The 21,654-nt window shown below is 37.8% G+C and overlaps 1 protein-coding gene and 1 pseudogene across 4 annotated transcripts in view; one reads left to right on the top strand and one right to left on the bottom strand.

The window, feature by feature from the left end:
- The window catches only part of PDLIM3 (PDZ and LIM domain 3), a 30,576-nt gene extending 25,849 nt beyond the window's left edge, over positions 1–4,727 (top strand). For all 3 annotated transcript variants that reach the window (XM_079142369.1, XM_079142368.1, XM_079142367.1), the window contains 2 exons: positions 2,345–2,456; positions 3,791–4,727. In XM_079142369.1, coding sequence (XP_078998495.1) covers positions 2,345–2,456; positions 3,791–3,980 — 302 coding nt within the window. In that variant the 3' untranslated portion in view covers positions 3,981–4,727. The remainder of the gene's footprint in view (positions 1–2,344; positions 2,457–3,790) is intronic.
- A 3,156-nt stretch (positions 4,728–7,883) lies between these two features.
- On the bottom strand, positions 7,884–8,844 carry LOC306662170 (aldo-keto reductase family 1 member B10-like; annotated as a pseudogene). Its single transcript has one exon. The product of its transcript is annotated as an aldo-keto reductase family 1 member B10-like (transcript).
- Between the last annotated feature and the right edge of the window lie 12,810 nt (positions 8,845–21,654).

The following is a 21,654-nucleotide window of genomic DNA, read 5'->3' as shown; positions in this document are numbered from 1 at the left end:
TTGGGAAAAGAGCCTTCGGGATGTATCCAAGTAGCCACAAAATGAAACCAGTCATAAAATGTCACCAAAGACAAATTCAATTAATGGTAGTCAAGGGGTAGCTCAGCTCATGAATCAGAAGTTCAGTTTTAAGTAGATACAGTAAAATTCCTCAGCCTCCCAAAATGTAGGGCATCATCAACATCAAAGTAAAAAAAGAAAAAGAAAAGAAAAGAAAAAGAAACATTGTAATGAATGTTTAAGAGGTTCTGAATTCTGTGCAGAATACTTTACACACATTATGTAATCTTCGCTGTAACTTATGGAGGTCAGAGCTATTATTTGCCTATTTAATAAATAAGAAACTGAGATATAAGGAGGACAGGTTTGTACAAGAGGACACCACCAGTAAACTGCAGAACTGGGCCTCTATCCCACGCCTCTGTCTTCTGATCTTCCACTCTTACCCCCAAAGATACATACTGTCCTTTAAAAGTCACACAAAAAAGCAAAATGTCCCATTTGGATGGGAACTATTTAAAAAAAAAAAAAAAAAATGGAAACAAGGGTTGGAAAGGAAGCTGGGCACAGTGGCACAAAACTGTAATCCCAGCAACTTGGGAGGCTGAGGTGGGAGGATTTTAAGTTCAAGGCCAGCCTCAGCAACTTAGAGAGACCCTGTCTCAAAATAAAAAATAAAAACATTTCTTTCCTAACTTCATCAGCCTCTTATTGCTAAGGTAAGTACAAATTTCCCCATCATTAGGCTAATGTTACCTATTATAGCTGTTTGTTAGAAATCAGTGGAAAGTCATCTGGACCCGGGCTTTTCTTTGTGAACAGTTTTTTTAAATTACTAATTCAATCTATTTATTTATTATAGATCTGTTCAAAGTATCTGTTTCTTCTTTACTTTTGATATTTTGGGGCTGGGGTTGTGGGCTCAGTGGTAGAGTGCTTACCTAGCATGTGTGAGGCCCTGGGTTGGATTCTCAGTACCACATATAAATAAATGAATAAAATAAAGGTCTATCAACATCTAAAAAAATAAATAAATAAAAATAAAAATAAAAAAATAAAATAAAATAAAATAAAATGAAATAAAATAAAAATAGCTGTATATATAGCTGAGTGGTTAAATGCCCCTGAGTTCAATCCCCAGTACCAAAAAAAAAACAAAAAATAAATAAATAAAAAAAGAAGAAGAAAGAAAGAAAGAAAGAAAGAAAGAAAGAAAGAAAGAGAAAAACAAAGTGTTGGTGAGGATATGGATATTATAAGAAGCTTTGTGCTTGTATGTTGCAGAGAAAAATGTAAAATGATATAGTTACTGTGGAAAACAGAATAGTAGTTCTTTAAACACTTAAACATAGAATTAACAGCAAGGCATGGTGGCACACACCTATAATCTCAGTGGCCTGGACTGAGGCAGGAGGGTCTCAAGTTTAAAGCCAAAGTCAGCAACTTAGTGAGACTTTGTCTCAAAATAAAAAAGGGCTAGGGATGTAGTTCAGTGGTTAAGTACCCTGGGTTGAATCCCTGGTACCAAACAAACAAACAAACCAAGGAATTAACAGAGGAACCAGCTAGGAGATATATACCCAAAAGCAGAAACTCAAGCAGATACACATACACCAGTGTTCACATTATTTGCAAGAGCCAAAAGGTGAAAATAACTAAAATGTCCATTGACAGATAAGAGAATAAACAAAATGTGGCATATATATAATATAGGATATTATTCAACTTTAAAAAGAAATAAAATGCTAATACATGCTGCAACATGGAAGAACCTCAAAAACATTGTGCTAAGTGAAAGAAACCAGACATGAAAGGATAAGTATTGTATGATTCTACGTATATGAAGCAGCCAGCATAGACAAATTAATAGTGACATAAGGTGGAACAGAGGTTACTGGGGCCAAGCGGAACAAAGAATGAAGCATTATTGTTTGATGAATGCAGAGTAGATGAGGGACAAGTTTTGGAAGTGGCTATTCATGATGGTCACACGACACCATGAATGTACGTAATACCACTGAATTGCACGCTGAACAGTGGTTAAAATGCTAAATTTCATGTTATGTATATTTTCCACAAAAAGATAATGCACATTGCCTTCTGCTCTTTTGAGCATTTTGTAAGAGCTCCCCCTCCAATAACAAAAACTTTCATTAGTTCTCTTTTGAAAGGTCCTATTTCAGAACCAAGCCTCTTCTGCTTCAACGGGTCCTGCTCTTTGGAAATGATAGTGCAGCCACAACTTAAGAATTCCTTAGGTTAAAGTGCACACTTTAAAATAGAAGCAAAGTACAAACTGGAGCCAGCTGTTCCTTGCCATAAATGGAAACACTTTGTTTTTCAGATGACCGTCCTGCTGGAACGCGAAGTGTGAGGGCTCCGGTTACCAAAGTCCACGGTGGTGCTGGTGGTGCACAGAAGATGCCGTTCTGTGACAAATGTGGAAGTGGCATTGTGTACGTCTTATTTTGAACCCAAAATTTCACCATAAATCTTGGTGGCAGTTTTGCATTTCTTCTACTTGAAGACTTTATACAGAAAAGGCAACTATGAAAAACTTAAATTTCTACCCATCAACTTGAAATACAATGCCCACAACATTTAGCACATTTAGACCAGCGTTCTTTAGTTGTACCCCCAAACTGGCATATAATGTGAACCAGCAATATCAAATTTACTTTCAGAAATCACTCTTGTGAAATGCAAAATTACCCCACATGTGTTTTTAAATACAATTTCCAAGAATCATGATTTAAAAGCCCTCCCTTTGTTAACATATAATCTTTTAATACTTCCTTTTCTGAGTAAACTCAGGGAAACAAATTCAGGAATCATCAGGTTGTTGATTAAAACATGTTATCTTTACCCAATTGCTTAAATTATGCAAATGTTAACATATAATTTTTCTAAATATCAGCCTCCATGTCAAGAGACTTCATGTTTAAATAGCCATGCTTGCTAATTCACATTAAGCAAACTGGATTATTTGAATCTCTGTGCTTCATAAGTCTCATGTAGCCACCTATCCCACCCCTTTTTGTTGTTGCCCTATCATGACCTCAGGCACCGAAGCAGCATCTCTGTCCAGTGATCTAGGCTACATCCCAAGAGGACAGTAGGGAATGAGCATCGTTAGAACTAGGGGAGGAATGTGAAAGAGAAACAGCAAAGAGGAGAGCAGAAGACTTGGGAGCAGAGAGAACCTTGGGGAAAAAAAAAAAAAAAAAAAGTCATGGTGTCGCCAAAAGCAATTATTGCACTAAGTTGGGGGTAAACTGTTTCCACCACAGTAAAGGCAAATCCACCCACTCCCTGGGACTTGTGTCTCTACTCTACAAAATAGAGGCTGAAGATAAACAGCTGTCCGAAGTCATCTGGATAACCCACAAACCTGGCCAAAGTTAGAATTCTTTGCAGGATTTGTCTTACTTTTATCAGGTCTCTCTCTTTCACAGAAACAGTAGGAAAGAACTCGGTGTAGGGTCCTACAGATTGTTTGGTGGGTTGGTTTTTTGTTTGTTTGTTTGTTTGTTTGGTCCATAAAGTACTTGTTTGATAATCTGGAAAAATATTCACACATCAGCCTCAGAAAGCAGCACGGGATGATTTAGTTTGGTTGTCTCCCACCTCCGTGACAATTGCATACACTGTCACAGTTCTGCGCGGGTCTGCAGCTGGAGGCTGTTGTTTCCCGAATGGGAAGCAGGCAACACCCGCCTTCAGTGTTGTGTTCTCTCCCTTGGTGTCACTTGCTTGGCTGTTTTTCACTTGTGCTTGTTCCTCCCAACAGTGGTGCGGTTGTGAAGGCGCGGGATAAGTACCGGCATCCTGAGTGCTTCGTGTGCGCAGACTGTAACCTCAACCTCAAACAGAAGGGCTACTTCTTCGTGGAGGGGGAGCTGTACTGTGAAACTCACGCCAGAGCCCGCACGAGGCCCCCAGAGGGCTACGACATGGTTACTCTGTATCCCAAAGCTTAAGTCCCACGCAGCCGGAGCATGCGCACACGCACGCACATTCACACGCGAAGACAGGAATGGCTTTGGGCAGGATGGCTACTGTCAACTCCAAACTTAAAGCCAGGGCTTTTAGGCATTTATTGTATACGGAGGGAAAGAAATGGAAGGCACATGTCTGCTCTATGACAAAAACATACGTTTAGCTATGTTTTGCAACTCTTTTTATCTTTGCGGGATAGCAGCAATAACATTTACAGCATTAACATTTTTGTATGTCGTGCTTCAGAATTTGCATTTATAATATGGCCATTCAAAGCATAAACATCAAGATATTTGAAGAAATCGAGTTGACTTTCCTTGACAAGTTGATTTTGGCGATTGTAGTAAATACCCAATAACAGTCTTGTATTCTAACAATCTGCAACTGTCATTATTAGCATGCATGTCAAAGTTCCCAGGATTTCTCTAGTTTCGTATTCAAACATCTACACCACTGAATGCAACAAACATAATAAATACATACAATGTTTTTAAAATACCTAATGATGTGGCACTCAATGAATTCAGTTAAAATCAATATTTCACTGAAAGGCCCCAATCATATCTTAACATGTACACTAACAATAACAAATATTTTTTTAAAATATTTTGTCTTATTTGGTTTTTATAATTCACTCTTTCTTAAAAGCTCAATTTTTCTGCTGTTAGGAGGGGCATTTAAATTTGCTAGTTAAAGGTAATTCTGATTAAAAGTTTGCCTTGCTTCAACGTAGTCTCTTTCAGTTGAAATGTCTCTTTCTGATAAACATTGAGGCAAATGGAATTTTCAAAATCCATCAAGGCTGTTTCTATGCACTCAGTAATTTACCACTGCCGCCTCCTCCTTCCTGAGATAGCATCTCCAGGAGGAGACAATTTAGGGGATATCTTCAGGAAGGCAGAGACAACCAGTCTCCTGTGGCCTGCTTATATTCATTGCTGAAATCCAGGATTTCATTTGTGATCTGTTTCTGAACATGGAACCAAACAATAACCCTACCTCCTCCACCACCTCCAAAACCCTTAGCTCAGCCTCCCAAGGAGTCAAGAATCCTTTGCATCCCAGACATGAACTCCATCTGGTCCCTGGCTCAGGCAGTCTGCCATGTAGGCTGCCTCTCACCCAAGGTGGCCCTGCGGCAATGCCCTTGTCTTGCATCTCTCACCTACTTTCCATGATCCTCATCAGGGACACACGGGAACTTCTGAAACTGTCTCCTCAAAGTTCAAACCAGGGGGAAGCAGCAGGGTAGAGAGCTGGGAATTCTCTTGGGCCCTCTCTCCCACCTCATCACACAGGCATCTCTACCCTACTGCAGCTGCCTAGTGACCTAGAGCAAGTGCACTTCTCCCAGGGTGTCCCAAATAGGACACCAGTTTCATTGCCATGGAGTTCTCCCAACTTACTAGTAATTTCTGACTCCGATTTGTCCAGGGTCAGACCTAATGAGAGGAGGCAAAATACCTGCCTGGCCCCAATAGACATTTGAAAAGCAACCCCTGTGCCAAAATATTTATTTACAGAACTATTTAAAAAATAAGAAACTATTGTGATCAAAACTATGAATGTATCCAGAATACATTTTTTTAGAGGAGGAAAAGTTTATTTTGGAGCTTATGGTGCCAGAAGTCTCGGTCCGCAGACAACCAGCTCCATTGCTGTGGGTCAGAGGTAAAGAAGACTATCATGGCAGAAATGCACCGCTGAAGAAAGCAGCTCAGAACATCACCCAAGGAAGCAGAGGACCAAAAGACATTTTTATCCAAAGGGTTTTTTTAATGTTTTGTTCTGGGAAACTTAAAGATTTAGAAACTAGAGAGTAAATTAATGATAATTGGCTTAGTGCCGGGGTCCAGCCCTAGCAGGAGTCGATGGGTTCCACACTGGTAAACGGGGCTCGGGGAGACAGCGTCGGCGATGGATGGAGAATGAAAGACACAGACTCTAGCTCTGGTGCAATCAATCCCACTTTATTCTGGGGAAGGCTGGGTTTCTATACATTTTTCTTCAGGCTATGATGACAGGCTTATGATTAATAAAATCAAAGAAGTTTCCAAAGCATAGGCAGAAATTGTTTTTACCGAAAGATTATGAGAAAACAGTAACCTTACAGATTATCCTTACTTAATCACAATTATTTTAAGAATATCTAACTATGTCAATGAGCTAATACAATGTTTATTTCCTTAATATCTAAACTCTATATGACCTAAGACTATTTTTATTATTTTTGTGGTAAAGCAATAGACAAATAATCTCATGTGACCATCTCTACTAGGTCCTTCTGGTTAATATCTAAATTGCTGAGTTAAGGGTTACAGGAGGGCAGTGGTCCCAATGGTTATTATGTACCAACGTTTATTATAGGGGTGACATTCTTTGTAGAAAGGAAGGAATATTGTGAAACCTTATTCTTTTACATTACCACCACACGTAAACACAACCATCATCTGGATTAAACCACCCTGTAGGAGACAGGGGGAGATCTATATCTTCCTTCTCTAAGGGCTTGCCTTTAGGGGGGTACCAGGGCTTGCCATTGATAAAATAAGCTAGTCCATATCTAGTAGCTACTGTGGGAGATGCTTTGTGTTTAGAACTTGGGGAAACGTTGTTATATATAAATTTCTGTACCCCAACAGGTTCTGGCTGTGCCAGTAAATGCACAGTGTTTGATTTTTAACATAATAAAAACATTCTCCTGTAGTGAGGTTAACATCACAGGGTTTCAACATGTGTTTTTGTCTCCATGATGTTTTTCTGGAAATTTGTAGAATTATTCCCATCACCTCTAGCAAGATCCTCAGACTGAAGTGAGTAATATATTATTAGGAGAACGCCACAGAATAACATCCAAGCTAGGGAGGCATACATCTGGCTACAATCCTTTTAGGATGAGTCTCTGCAATCATCCTTGAGTGGAACTCTGTCAAGCACTGCAGGGAGAGCCAGGTGCCCCCGCAGCTTAGAAAACCTGAGAAAGTTCAAATCCAATGTGGCAATGAGAAAAATGAAAACCAACCCTATTTATTCTCTAGAATCTTGAAAAGGCATGAGAATGAACAGCACTAGGCACTTTCGGATGAGACAATAAAGGTGCAAACATCTAGGAGAACTGAATGGAAGCTGTTTAAAAAGCTCTTAATCCCTAGAAGTTTCTTTGTCCCCCTACATGTTCATACATATTCCCCAGCATTTCCCAGTAAGTCTGTATTATCCAGAAAAAGTGAGACAGAAAACTTTTGGACTGGAATACGGAAGCACAGTCAATGATAGGTATACCATACTGAAAAAAGAATAAATTAAGAATGAATGACTCAGGAAAAAAGCATACATTAGACAGTATGTTGTACATGAATGTACACTGTATATTAGATATTAATTGATATTTTCCTTAAAATTATATTTTATATATTTTATATGTAGCAGATTGCATAATGAACTGCTTAAACTCTGGCTTAATAAGGAGCTTTTCTTTTAATTCTTTGAATCTTTGCATTCTCAATGTTAGCAGAGATCCTCTTGTTTAACAAACATTTGTTCAGATCAAATAGGTGGAAGAAACAGTCACTTGCTCATCTGAGTCATACACTTGCCTGTGATAAGTCTTCTCCCGGTTTGACATATAGATTTAAATAAAACCTTGCCTAGGGAGAGGGAAGAGGGGAAGGAAAGGAAGGTTCTGGGAGGGAGACTGAGCAACTAATGTTGCGTGCATGTACAATTAGGGCATAACGAATCCCGTTACATACAATTGTAATGCACCAATAAAAAAATTTCATAAACCTTGCCTAGATTCTGACAAGGTCAGGCCCAGTATGATTTCACATAAACTTGGCTAAAATAGGCCTTAGGGAGAGGGAGTTCCACTTCGATGAAGAAAGAGAATTCTCCAGGTGTCTCATCAGAAGATTCAGCTTCAGTACTCGCCATTGAAGAGGTATTCCACCAGGTGAGCCTGGTCAGCCAGGGTACAGGCCCTCCAGTTCTTGTTAAAGCTGAGTATGGCTGACATCTCCTCATCACTCCATTTGAAGTCAAAGACCTGAACGTTCTCAACAATGCATTCTGGTGTCAAAGACTTGGGGATCACCACCACGTTCCTGTGAATCTGGAACCAGATCAGAATCAGAGCAGAGGATTTTTTGTGCTTTGCAGCAATCTCCCTTAATCTTGGGGTCCTCCGGGAGTGAAAGGTCTTCTGGTTTGGTCCAAGGTCTATCTGGATAGCCCAGAGGGCTATAGGCTGTGACAGTGATGCCCTTGGGGTGGCAGTACTGGATCATTTTCTCCTGGGCGAGCTATGGGTGAAACTCTACCTGTTCAGTCACTGGTTTATATTTGAGTCTGGTCCTGTTCAAGATCCTTTCAATTTGGAAGTGGTTGCAGTTGGAGATACAAGGGCTTTCACCAACTCCCCATCCACCAGCTCCTTCATGACCTCTCAGGCATCCAAAAATGTTGCTTTACTGATATGGTTTTGTCTTTATCATTTAGGGGAATAAGTCCTTCCCAAACCAAAATCCCCAGGGCCAATGAATAAGACAGACAGATAGTCCAGTTTCAGATCCTGGAGATTCTTTCCACAGGCTTCCTTCACAAGATTTCCCTCAAAGAAGGGGCACTACAACTTGCTCACAATAAAGAGGTCCTCCTACTTCAACCTTCTCTTGGATCTTCTCTTGGATATCTTCTACCTCACTCTCATTCTGATAGACATAGGCACAATCTATGTGGCGATATCCTGCATCAATGGCCACCTTCACAACTTCTGACTTTGCCTGGGGGAGACTTCCAAGTGCCCAGACCCAACATGGGCATCTTGGCTTTGGTGCTGAGCTCCATGGAGTTGGCCGTGGTTGGTGCAGAAATGGTTCTGAGAGAGCAGATCAATGTCTAGTGTCCTCAAGAGCTTTTTATAATAAAAATAAAATAGTGTAGTTCTAATCTGAAATTTAGAGAGATATGTTTTGGGGTTTTTTCCTTTGTTTTTGTTTTTTGTTTGTTTTTTGTACCAGGGATTGAGCCCAGGGGTACTTAACCACTAAACCATACTCCCAGCCCTTTTTAAAATTGATTGATTGATTGATTGATTGACTGATTGATTGATTGATTGATTAAGACAGTGTCTTGCCAAGTTGTACCACCACATCCTGCAGAAGAGATATGTTTTAAAATGGATAATTTAAACTATGCGACTAAGGCTAATGAAGCATGCCCTTAAATTGCACATTCATTATTGTGAATAAAAATTGTTCTTTTGAGAATTCAAGTTAAAAGTTTAAACATGTAAAAAAATTAACTAAAGAAATAGAATTGAGTGCTATATAAAAATTGTTTTTAAATGTATAAGGTACAGAATGAGAATGAAAATAATGACAATTGAAATGAAAAGAGATTCAAACTTTTGGCCAGGCACAGTGGTGTGTGCCTGTAATCCCAACAGCTAGAGAGGCTGAGTAGGAGGATCAAAAGTTCGAAATCAGCCTCAGCAAAAGTGCTAAACAACTCAGTAAGACCCTGTCTCTAAATAAAATTCAAAATAGGGCTGAGGATGTGGCTCAGTGGTTGAGTGCCCCGGAGTTCAATCCCTAGTACCAGAAAAAGAAGAGAGAGATTCAAACTTTTTTTTAAAAAAGCAAACAAATATGAAAGCAAGATTTTCCCCATAGAGCATTTTGTCCTTTAATAGTGAATTCGCAACAGAAATTCTACCCAGGAATTCATGCCATGAGCAAAGAATATCAACCAGTTTTTATTTAATTCACATAATAACATATTTTCTTAGAAAACAGATACAGTCACTGTGCATAGATTTATAAGCTTTTGAAAACTAACAATAATCAATGAAGCTGTCCATAATTAAGAATTGGGCTTTTGTGAACTTTGGACTCATGATTAACTAAACGACTGTTTTTCAGAGTAAACTTAAGAGAGAGTTGAGACACTCTACTGAGAAGGTGATGGATTGAATGGAAACCATTCTAGTTATCATATTTTTTACAACTGGGTAAGCCAAATAGAATAAAGCTTAATGATTAATGTGACCCACTAAAGGTTTGCTCCTCTCTACATAAAATAAAGTTTCCTAATTGCCTAATAAGGGAACACGCCAAGATTAGCAGGATGGAGCTTCCGGTTTCTTTGATTAACTACTTTATTCACATACATTTGTCAGATTGTCCTTGGAACAAAAATGATTTCAGTTCAAGAAAAACTGCTACTTATAATGATTACTCTTCATCATCATGTCACCAGAGCCTAATGTTCTTTTCTTTTTTACACTATGACATCTGAACCATAAGCATAATAAGAATGAGGCATAATAAGTCAACAAGCCATTTGCTTGACCTACGGGACTGTGTAATGGGCATGCTCTAAAGTTTCTACCCATTGTGGAGAGCACTCGATAAGTATTTATTGAGCACCCACTGAGTAAGGAAGGTGAAGATGACATAACAAAATAGTCTTTTTGATAATTTTGCCCCTATTTACAAATTGACTTTTTAAAGCTGATTGGAATGTTTCATGTGATTGATTTTTAAACTACCTATAAGATGTGGTTGCTTTATCATAATGACTTCCACATTTTTAAAGAATATTATCAATTTGATTTGATCTCTAATTTGATTGTTTGATTATCAATCAAACCTAAAATCAGATATTAACATTAGCTTTCCAAATACCTGAGAACTTTGTCTAAGTAGGCAGAGAATTCCAAAAACAAAGTGTTTTCTTCTATCTAGGAACAAGGGATATCAGCACATCTTCATTTATGAATTATCAGCATAATTCCATATCCATAATTCAAAGAATACAATATCTAAACCCTAATTAGTATCCCCATCATAATAAGCTTGTAAAAACTGACTTTAAGATTATGCAAAATGTAAAATATCTCTTTAGGAATGAACATTACTCCATTCATTCATTTCTTCCATTATTCATCTGGTTAAAAAGTATACATATTATCTATTAAAGCACCAAAAGCAAAATTTTATTATAAGTTTCAGAACTACCTCTCACAAAACCAAATTCCCATTCTACCTCCTTTCATAAAGTATACAAGTTGAAAAAGTCCAAGTGTGTACACATTACCCATCATTAATATAGAAAAGACAGTAGAATGAATTGGACATAACTTTCCTATGTTCACATATGAATACAGGACCAGCATAACTCCACATCATGTACAACCACAAGAATGGGAAGTTATACTCAAGGTATGAATATGTCAAAATACACTCTACTGTCATGTATAACCAAAAAGAACAAATAAAAATAAATAAATAAATAAATGTACCAAGGCGTGCACGTAGCTGGTTCACTGAAGTACTGAAGCTATATCCCCAATGTCACTCACAGGCACCCAAATTACGTACAATTATCATTTCCTTCAGTGCTGCTTGAGCTACCCCTTCTTGAATCTAGGGCTCCAGTAGCTCCATACGAGTTTCCAAAATTCCCAAACATCATCCTTCTAGAAGATGACTTCATTCTGCAAACCTTTCATTCCTCCTCAAGGATACATTGTCCTTGGCCCCAGTTTCAGTGCTTAATCTGCCAGTTACTCTAATTTTCTACTAACCTCATTTATGTCAGATATTCATATTTTGTTCTCAACAATCTTTTAAAGAAAAGTCTCCAATGGCAGAAATCCCCAACAAATTGGTTGGGGGAAAAAATGCTATGGTGGTAGACACTTCAATGGCTCGCAAATGACTTTTTTAATTAGGAACAGAAAAAAAAAGTTGATCACAGGTTCAACACCCAATTCAGTCATTTGACTTTAACCTTCAGAGATTATCCCAGAATTGAGACACTCTTCAGATCAATTCCATTTTAAACATGCTTTATTAAAGTATAAAACACATACTGAAGCCAGGCACAGTGGTGCACGCCTGTAATCCCAGTGGCCCAGGAGGTTGAGGCAGGAGGATCATGAATTCAAAGCCAGCCTCAGCAAATGCAAGGTGCTAAGCAATTCAGAGAGACCCTGTCTCTAAATAAAATACAAAAAAGGGGTGGGGGTGTGGTTTAGTGATTGAAGGCCTCTGAGTTCAATCCCTGGTACCAAAATAATAATAATAATAATAAAAGATACACACAGCACTAGTATACACACAACACAATGAGTTTACTCACAATGAGTGAAGAAATGAGTGACCTGTGACCACCCATGGGTGAAGAAATGAGATACAACTAGCTTTCTAAGCCTACTCCTGCCCTCTGTCATTAACATACCCTAGTCTCCAGAGTTTTCTGCTATGCTAACTTCTAACACCATATATTGATTTTTATAATACCAAAATAAAGTTTGAACTTAATATAAATAAAATTATATAGCAAATACTCTTTTGTAACTGGTTCCACGTATTTACCTTTTCCATTACTATTCATTTCTTTCTGCATTTCCATGTTCGAATCTTTAAGAACTCCCTTTAGTTATTCTTTAGGGAAGATCTACAAGAGACAAATTTCCTCCATTTTATTTAATTTTTTTAATTTCAGTGTCATTTGTAAAGGCTCTTTCAATTCTATGTTAACAGTTATTTTCTTGATTTGGTATCCTTTTATTATTGTAATATATGTGTATATGTGCATATATACATACATATAACATTCACCTTTTTTAACTACACAATTCAGTGATATCAAGTGCATTTGTGGTATTGTACAGCAATTATAAATATCCATTTCAGAACTTTTTCATCATCCCAAAACAGAAACTCTGAACCCATTAAATAATAACTCCCCATTCCCCCATCTCGATCCCTGGTAACCTCCATTACATTTTCTGACTCTATTTATGCCTTTTCCAGATAGACTCATACAATACTTGTCCTTTGGTTTCATTCACTTATTATGATGCTTTCAAGATTCATACATGTTGCAGCATGTGAAGGATTGCATTCATTTTTAAAACTGAATGATATTCCATTGTATCAATATGCCACATTTTACTTATCCAATCATATATCAATGGGCATACAGGTTATTTCCACCTTTTGGTTATTATGCTGCTATAAACATTGGTATGCAAATGGAAGTTATTTTATTTTAGTAGCTTTACTTTCAAAGATCATAATACTGATGGTGTCTAAATCACCACTAAATATTATAAATCCAAATATAAAGGCAAAATATGGCAACAACCACCCCCAGACCTTATAGCTACAAAGAGACCTAATGTCCCTTTGCTGACTACACATAGTTAATTGAGTATATATGTATATTTTTAATTGGAAGCTTTCATAAAACTTGACATAATTTATTGCTCACGTTCATACCTTATATCTAAGCCTTACAACAACTTTGCAAATATTTTACAGATGAGGAAGTTTCAGAGAATTTAATTTTTGTGCAGAACCAAACAAGTAGAGTAAAAAACAGCATTTAAATTCACTAACATTCCCTAAGTAACAAGTAATACAGATTGGGAATCCTCAAACCTATGAATTCTAAACATCATTAAAATTCTTCCTCTCTATTGTGTTATTTATATCACGGTTAAGTTAAAGTCTGTTTGTCTTTTATAATAAAAATCATTTCTTCCCAATCCTTAGCAGAAAGTGCGAAGCAGGGGGTATCGCAATACCAGATTTTCAACTCTACTACAAAGCAATAGTAACAAAAACAGCATGGCATTGGTACCAAAATAGACAGGTAGATCAATGGTACAGAATAGAGGACATGGACACAAACCCAAATAAATACAATTTTCTCAGACTAGACAAAGGGGCCAAAAATATGCAATGGAGAAAAGATAGCCTCTTCAACAAATGGTGCTGGGAAAACTGGAAATCCATATGCAACAGAATGAAATTAAACCGCTATCTCTCACCTTGCCAAAAATCAACTCAAAGTGGATCAAGGACCTCGGAATCAGACCAGAGACCCTGCATCTTATAGAAGAAAAAGTAGGTCCAGATCTTCAACATGTTGGCTTAGGATCAGACTTCCTTAACAGGACTCCCATAGTACAAGAAATAAAAGCAAGAATCAACAACTGGGATAGATTCAAACTAAAAAGCTTTCTCTCAGCAAAGGAAACTATCAGAAATGTGAAGAGAGAGCCTACAGAGTGGGAGAAAAACTTTGCCACTCATACTTCAGATAGAGGGCTAATTTCCAGAATCTATAAAGAACTCAAAAAACTCTACACCAAGAATACAAATAATCCAATCAACAAATGGGCTAAGGAAATGAACAGACACTTCATAGAAGAAGATGTACAAGCAATCAACAACTATATGAAAAAAATGTTCAACATCTCTAGTAATAAGAGAAATGCAAATCAAAACTACCCTAAGATTCCATCTCACCCCAATTAGAATGGCGATTATCAAGAACGCAAGCAACAATAGTTGTTGGCGAGGTTGAGGGGAAAAAGGTACACTCATACATTGCTGGTGGGGTTGCAAATTAGTGCAACCACTCTGGAAAGCAGTATGGAAATTCCTCAGAAAGCTTGGAATGGAACCACCATTTGACCCAGCTATCCCACTCCTCGGCCTATACCCAAAGAACTTAAAATCAGCATACTACAGAGATACAGCCACATCAATGTTCATTGCTGCTCAATTCACCATAGCCAGATTGTGGAACCAACCTAGATGCCCTTCAGTTGATGAATGGATAAAGAAACTGTGGCATATATATACAATGGAATATTACTCTGCCATGAAGAAGGATAAAATTATGGCATTTGCAGGCAAATGGATGAAATTGGAGGATATTATGCTAAGTGAGATAAGCCAATCTCAAAAAACCAAAGGAAGAATGATCTCGCTGATAAGTGGATGATGACACATAATGGGGGGTGGGAGGGGTTAGCGTTAGGGTTAGGGTTAGGTTTAGGGTTAGGAATAAGGAGGGTGGTAAGAATGGAGGAAGGAAGGACTGTATAGAGGGAAAAGAGGGGTGGGAGGGGTGGGGGGAGAGAAAAAAAATAACAGAATGAATCAAACAACATTACCCTAGGTAAATTTATGATTACACAAATGGTATGCCTTGACTCCATGTACAAATAGAGAAACAACATGTATCCCATTTGTTTACAAAAAAAAAAAAATCATTTCTTCCAAGAGAGCAGAAAAAGTAGTGTGGAATAATAAAAATGTCAAGCAGTGATATTATTATGGAACGATGTCATATTTGTCATGGAAAGGGCTCTGGATAAGGCTCTGGATTCTAGCGGCAGCCCTGCCATCATCCAGAAAGATGAACCAGATGACCTCTGAGACCTCTGCCAGCTCATACATTCGGTGATCTGTACTTGAAATGTCTTCAGTGTCAACTGGGTTGACCGTTCCATTGAGCAAGGGTGTGCTGTCAAGGCAGCCAGATTCTTGGTTCAATTTAGAAAGTTTCTTTCTGTTCCAGGGTCACAAATGCCACCTCTGACTCATGCCATGGCTTACAATAGAAGGGAAGTAAGAAACAGACTTGTTATGTAAAATGCATTAGCTCCATTGGAAGCACACAGTCGTGGAACCCTTACAGGGCAAGGGAAATGTGCTATTATTATTGATGTGTGGCAAAGTGATCTGAGGAAGGGCAGCTGATAAATGTCTAAAAACCAGAAAGGAGTTTAGCATCAGGGAAAAGAGGACTCAGTACTGTGAACTGAATTAAAGACTCCTCAATTTAGAAGAAGCTACAGAAACTACTTTCTCTAAATGTACTGAGAATGATAAACCCCTACACCCCCTCTGGAAACTTCACAGAGCAAACACTAATGATCTGAGTGTCTTGTTACAGAGAAATGACTATTGCTTCTGCCTCTATCATCTCTAGCAAATGACCAAAACTTCACACATTATCATACCTGTTACTCTATTCCTCAAGTTCTGTCCCATTCATTTTTCTAATTGATCTTTCTCTATCAGTGACTCTTATTCTTACCCTAAAAATCAACTAGTACATTCACCCTAAAAAAAAAAAAAAAAAAAAAAAAAAAAAAAAAAAAAAAAAAAAACCTCTCTAAAATGCACATTAAAACTACTCTGAAATTTCACCTTATTCCAGTAAGAATGGCAACTATCAAGAAAACAAGTAACAATAAATGTTGGAGAGGAAGTGAGGAAAAAGGTACACTCTTACATTCCTAGTGGGACTGCAAATTGGTGCAACCACTCTGGAAAGCACTGTGCAGTTTCCTCAGAAAATGTGGCATGGAACCATCATTTGACCCAGTTATCCTGCTCCTCAGTATATACCCAAAGGACTTAAAATCCTATACTATAGGATACATACTGTAGTGATGCAGCCACATCAATGTCAATAGCAGCTCAATTCCCAATAGTTATGCTATGGAACCAATCTAGGTGTCCTTCAACAGATGAACGGATAAAGAAAATGTGGTACATATACACAATGGGATATTACTTAGCCATAAAGAAGAAGGAAATTATGGCATTTACCAGTAAGTAGATGGAACTGGAGACGATCGTCTCCAATGAAATAAGCAATCCCAAAAATCCAAAGTCCATATGTTCTCTCTGACATGCAGATGCTAACTCACAACAAGCGGGGTGGGGGGAAGGGAAGAATAGAAATACTTTGGATTAGACAAAGGGGAATGAAGGGAAGGGAGGGGGGATGGGAATAGGAAAGACAGTAGAATGAATCAGACATAACTTTCCTATGCTCATATATGAATACATGACCAATGTAGCTCTACATCATGTACAACCAAAAGAATGGGAAGTTATACTCCACATATGTATGATATGTCAAAATACATTCTACTGTCATGTATAACTATAAAGAACCAATTTTTTAAAAATCTCTCTTTCCCTAACACCTGTATCTTCTTAAGATACCTTGATATTTCTCTGCATCTATCCCTTTAGTATATCAAACTTCCTAGACTCAGACTAACTCTACTCTCCCAATAACCTCACTGTACTTCTAAATAAGTCCTCTTAGGATCACAAGTTCAAGAGCAGTCTCAGCACGTTAGCAAGATCCTGCCTCAAAATTTAAAATAAAAAAAGGCTGGGGGTATAGCTCCAAAGTAAAGCACCTCTGGATTCAATCCCCAGTACTGCAAAAATAATAATAATAAAATTTTAAGAATATTAAATAATTCCTCTTAAAAGCAGAAATTAGCATGCTAAGAGCCAAAGCTGGTGGTTATCCTTAGTTATGGAGTTTATTCTCTTATATAGACAGAATTCCCACTAAAGGCAAGTTAATGAAGACTGAGTATAAAAGTGTTTCCATTTGGGTCAAGCCTTTGAGTTGTGGAAGGAGGGCCCATAAGTCACCCAAGACTAGCATATTGGACCTCTTTCTGATCAAAACACAAGTATTAGGACAACTGCCCAAATTTGTTATGTTTTAAAGGTGATTTAATCACTTTCTTATACTAATAAAGATTTCATCTATGATTAATGACAGCCTTGTGGTCTCAGGTTTAAAAAAAGATCTTATGAAGCTAAAAACACAAGAAAAGTATTTTAGCCTGGTAATAAGTTTCTAAGAATAGATTTGACCAGCTTGTTTTGTGCAATGCTCTTGAATTTGTTCCAGATTTTTAAATCTTCAGCTGTCAGTTAACAGGTGAGGGCTCAAAGAGGAGAACTCAAAGATTTTGAAATACTGTGATTCACAATTTTTTAAGTTGTAGTAAAGATTTTAATTCCATTCTTAAGCAATGAACTTCACAATCAAAAAGTTCACAGATTTTTTTTCAGGGCAGTTGGTAGACTGATCAACATATGAGACAGAGAAAGCTTATCCCCTGACAAGTTATTGCTCTACTGTCTATGTGACATGAGACCAAAAGAAATAGAAACAGTCTCACCATGTGGAGAAGACAGTACATGTGAAATGTGATTCCATTTGAAACAGAAGCCTTTAAGCTCTAGTATTAAACATGTTTATACTTTCTCTACATGTTTGCAAAATTTAGATGAAAAACTAACCTACTTCATAGATTTCTAACGTTATGGGAAAATTTTTTTAAGATATGCTGATTTGGGCAAAATCAAAGTTTCAGAATCAGGAAGTCTAGTACTGTTCAGTTTTTTTTTTTTTTTTTTAAGTTTTCAAAAAGTTCCTTATAACCTTCCTATATTAGAATGTTCTCCCATGTAAACCTAGAAAACAATTTTTTTCATAAAATCCCACAATCTCTCAACACCATGGAATGTCATCAGGAATATTTCACCAAAAACAATTATTGGGGGAATAATTACATTTGGAGGGAGGAAACCTAACACCCCCCCAGAGTGTTCTGAAGCCAGAAACATTGTTTGCCTATTTTCAAATGAGACACAAATCATTCAGTGTCGCCTGAGCCGGAATAGTGACAGGGAGATCTGGGCAAGCAGATGCATAATACGACAGGTTTTTCTGGATATCACCAACGTTTTTTTGCCTGTGTACAGAGAATCTGAGTGTTGTAGAAGACTGAATACTCAAGAGCTGTCAAATAGCCTGGAAGAATCTCAAGAACCAGTTTTTACTGGTTTACCCAGGATAATGGAATCTTCCCCATTTTGGAAGTTCAAAGGAAATCTAGTTGTACTATTCTCTTTTACCTTTGCTAGTTCTAATTTGTCTTCTAGATAAGCAAATAATAGCTTTATCTGACTTTCACAACATAGCAATGAGTAACTTTAGGGTCAAGATCATAGATATTGAGTGCCCATAGAAGAAAACATTTAAAAAATACATTCTAAAAATATAGCTGATATGGGAAATTATATTCTTTGCAATTAATGTTGCAGCAGACAGAATTACATTTTTTTCAAAATAGTTATTGACCCCTGATACTCATAAAAATCGATTTCAGATGAATAGCAGATCTAAATGTGAAAGGTAAAATAACAAAGCTTCCAGAAACAAAAATGGAAGAATCAGTTCATGATCTTGCAAAAAGGAAACTTTGGGTGTCCAGTCCCAAGAGGAAAAGGAGATCACCCACCGAGGGAGATCACTGGGGTCAGTAGTCAGATCCCTAATAGGGTGAGCAAGTGACCCTGCATGGGACTGGCTGGGGAACAATGTCAGCACCCAAGAAGGATGAGGAGATCTTCACAAAGAGGAGGGCCTACCCAGAGTACCGTCCAGTGAGGTGAGGACCGAGTCGAAGTAGAAGAGAAGCTCAATGGAGTGCTGAGTCCAAGTAGGACAGGGGAGAGGGGACAGTACAGCACACAGGAAGTAGGACTTTGCTCAGATAAGTGACTCTGTAATGGACAACGGATGTCATGATTCTCATTGTTGGCAAAGGAGTTATAAACATGGAAAGAGAAACTTAGAAAGAGTTGTGGTGTTGGATTGGAATTGGAAGTGTCATGAATTTATGACTCCCTTTATATACAGAGAGAGAAATCAATATGGATGTCAATGTGTTTGTGTGTATGAATGCATGTGTGCACTTCTATACAAATACAAACCTTCCTTAGCTCTAGTCACGAAGATGGCCTGCGAGCAGTTATACCCCAACAAATGCACCCTTAGCACTCATATTGTAGCTCCTAAAACCATTCTCCTCTAAAACTGAGACTCATTGGAGAAATGGCTGATCACAGGACTAGGACAGGAAAAATATAACTGAGCTTGGGACGTCTGGTTGTGTCAATAAAATAAAGAAATGCTTCAGCAGTGAAGGAGATATGTCAAAAGTATACAGAAGTCTGCTGTAGAAAAACGGTTCCTAGCCAAATCAGGAAAGTTTGAATAATATAAATAATGTGAGTAGAAGAAGATAATGCATCAGAACCTACTGAATAACAGGAAACTTGAGTCCATACAGATCAATATAAGTAAATTAACAATTTAAAAGTTGATGATAGGGCTGGGGTTGTAACTCAGTGGTAGAGCACCTGCCTGGCATGTGTGAGGCACTGGGTTTGATTCTTGGCACCACATATAAATAAATAAAAATAAAGATCCATCTATAACTTAAAAAAAACTTTCTTTAAAAAAAGTAGATGATAAAGGGGATTTTTTTAATTATTTATTTTAATTAAAAATCATAAATTTACATAGGGTAATGTTGTTTGATTCATTCTGTTATTTTTTCCCTCCCCCCGACCCCTCCCACCCCTCTTTTCCCTCTATACAGTCCTTCCTTTCTCCATTCTTACCACCCTCCTTATTCCTAACCCTAAACCTAACCCTAACCCTAACACTAACCCCTCCCACCCCCCCTTATATGTCCTCATCAGCTTAACAGCGAGATCATTCGTCCTTTAGTTTTTTGAGATTGGCTTATCTCACTTAGCATGATATCCTCCAATTTCATCCATTTGCCTGCAAATGCCATAATTTTATCATTCTTCATGGCAGAGTAATATTCCATTGTATATACATGCCACAGTTTCTTTATCCATTCATCAACTGAAGGGCATCTAGGTTGGTTCCACAATCTGGCTATGGTGAATTGAGCAGCAATGAACATTGATGTGGCTGTATCTCTGTAGTATGCTGATTTTAAGTCCTTTGGGTATAGGTCGAGGAGTGGGATAGCTGGGTCAAATGGTGGTTCCATTCCAAGCTTTCTGAGGAATTTCCATACTGCTTTCCAGAGTGGTTGCACTAATTTGCAACCCCACCAGCAATGTATGAGTGTACCTTTTTCCCCACATCCCCGCCAACAACTATTGTTGCTTGTGTTCTTGATAATCGTCATTCTAATTGGGGTGAGATGGAATCTTAGGGTAGTTTTGATTTGCATTTCTCTTATTACTAGAGATGTTGAACATTTTTTCATATAGTTGTTGATTGCTTGTACATCTTCTTCTGTGAAGTGTCTGTTCATTTCCTTAGCCCATTTGTTGATTGGATTATTTGTATTCTTGGTGTAGAGTTTTTTGTGTTCTTTATAGATTCTGGAAATTAGCCCTCTATCTGAAGTATGAGTGGCAAAGATTTTCTCCCACTCTGTAGGCTCTCTCTTCACATTACTGATAGTTTCCTTTGCTGAGAGAAAGCTATTTAGTTTGAATCTATCCCAGTTGTTGATTCTAGCTTTTATTTCTTGTGCTATGGGAGTCCTGTTGAGGAAGTCTGATCCTAAGCCAACAAGTTGAAGGTTTGGACCTACTTTTTCTTCTATAAGATGCAGGGTCTCTGGTCTGATTCCAAGGTCCTTGATCCATTTTGAGTTGAGTTTTGTGCAGGGTGAGAGATAGGGATTTAGTTTCATTCTGTTGCATATGTAAAGGGGATATTTACATAAAGTCTCTCCCTACAAAATACTTATTAATTACAAAGGAAGAAACAAAAGTAACTTTACCAGAGAATCTTGGCAGTAAAGTCATCAAATGAACATCATCACTGAGACAAAACACAAATTAGACAACACATTCTCCTGCTATCTCTTTAAAAGACACCTCTTTTCCTGATATTTGAACTAGGGGAGTTGAAAATCTTTAAATAAGAAAGAACTACCAGAAAAAAATTTTTCAACAATGGTATGGAATCTCAGTCTCATCTGTGGGATCTAGGGCTGCAGCTCCCTGTGGAACTTCCATAACTTCTGTTCCCACGGGAAGAAGAGCCTTCACATGGATTTTTACTAATCCTCACAATTGGTCTTCTGTCCTACAGGCAGGTAAACTGATGTTCAAGGAGGCCAACTAATTAAGTCACTGTTATATGTTGGCAAGCCACTGTTAGCCACTGAATTCGGAA

The sequence above is a fragment of the Sciurus vulgaris genome, assembly GCF_902686455.1.
Source record: "Sciurus vulgaris genome assembly, chromosome: 5".
NCBI lineage: Eukaryota > Metazoa > Chordata > Mammalia > Rodentia > Sciuridae > Sciurus > Sciurus vulgaris.
Note: the sequence above shows the minus strand (reverse complement) of the source record. Positions and strands in the feature narration are given on the sequence as shown.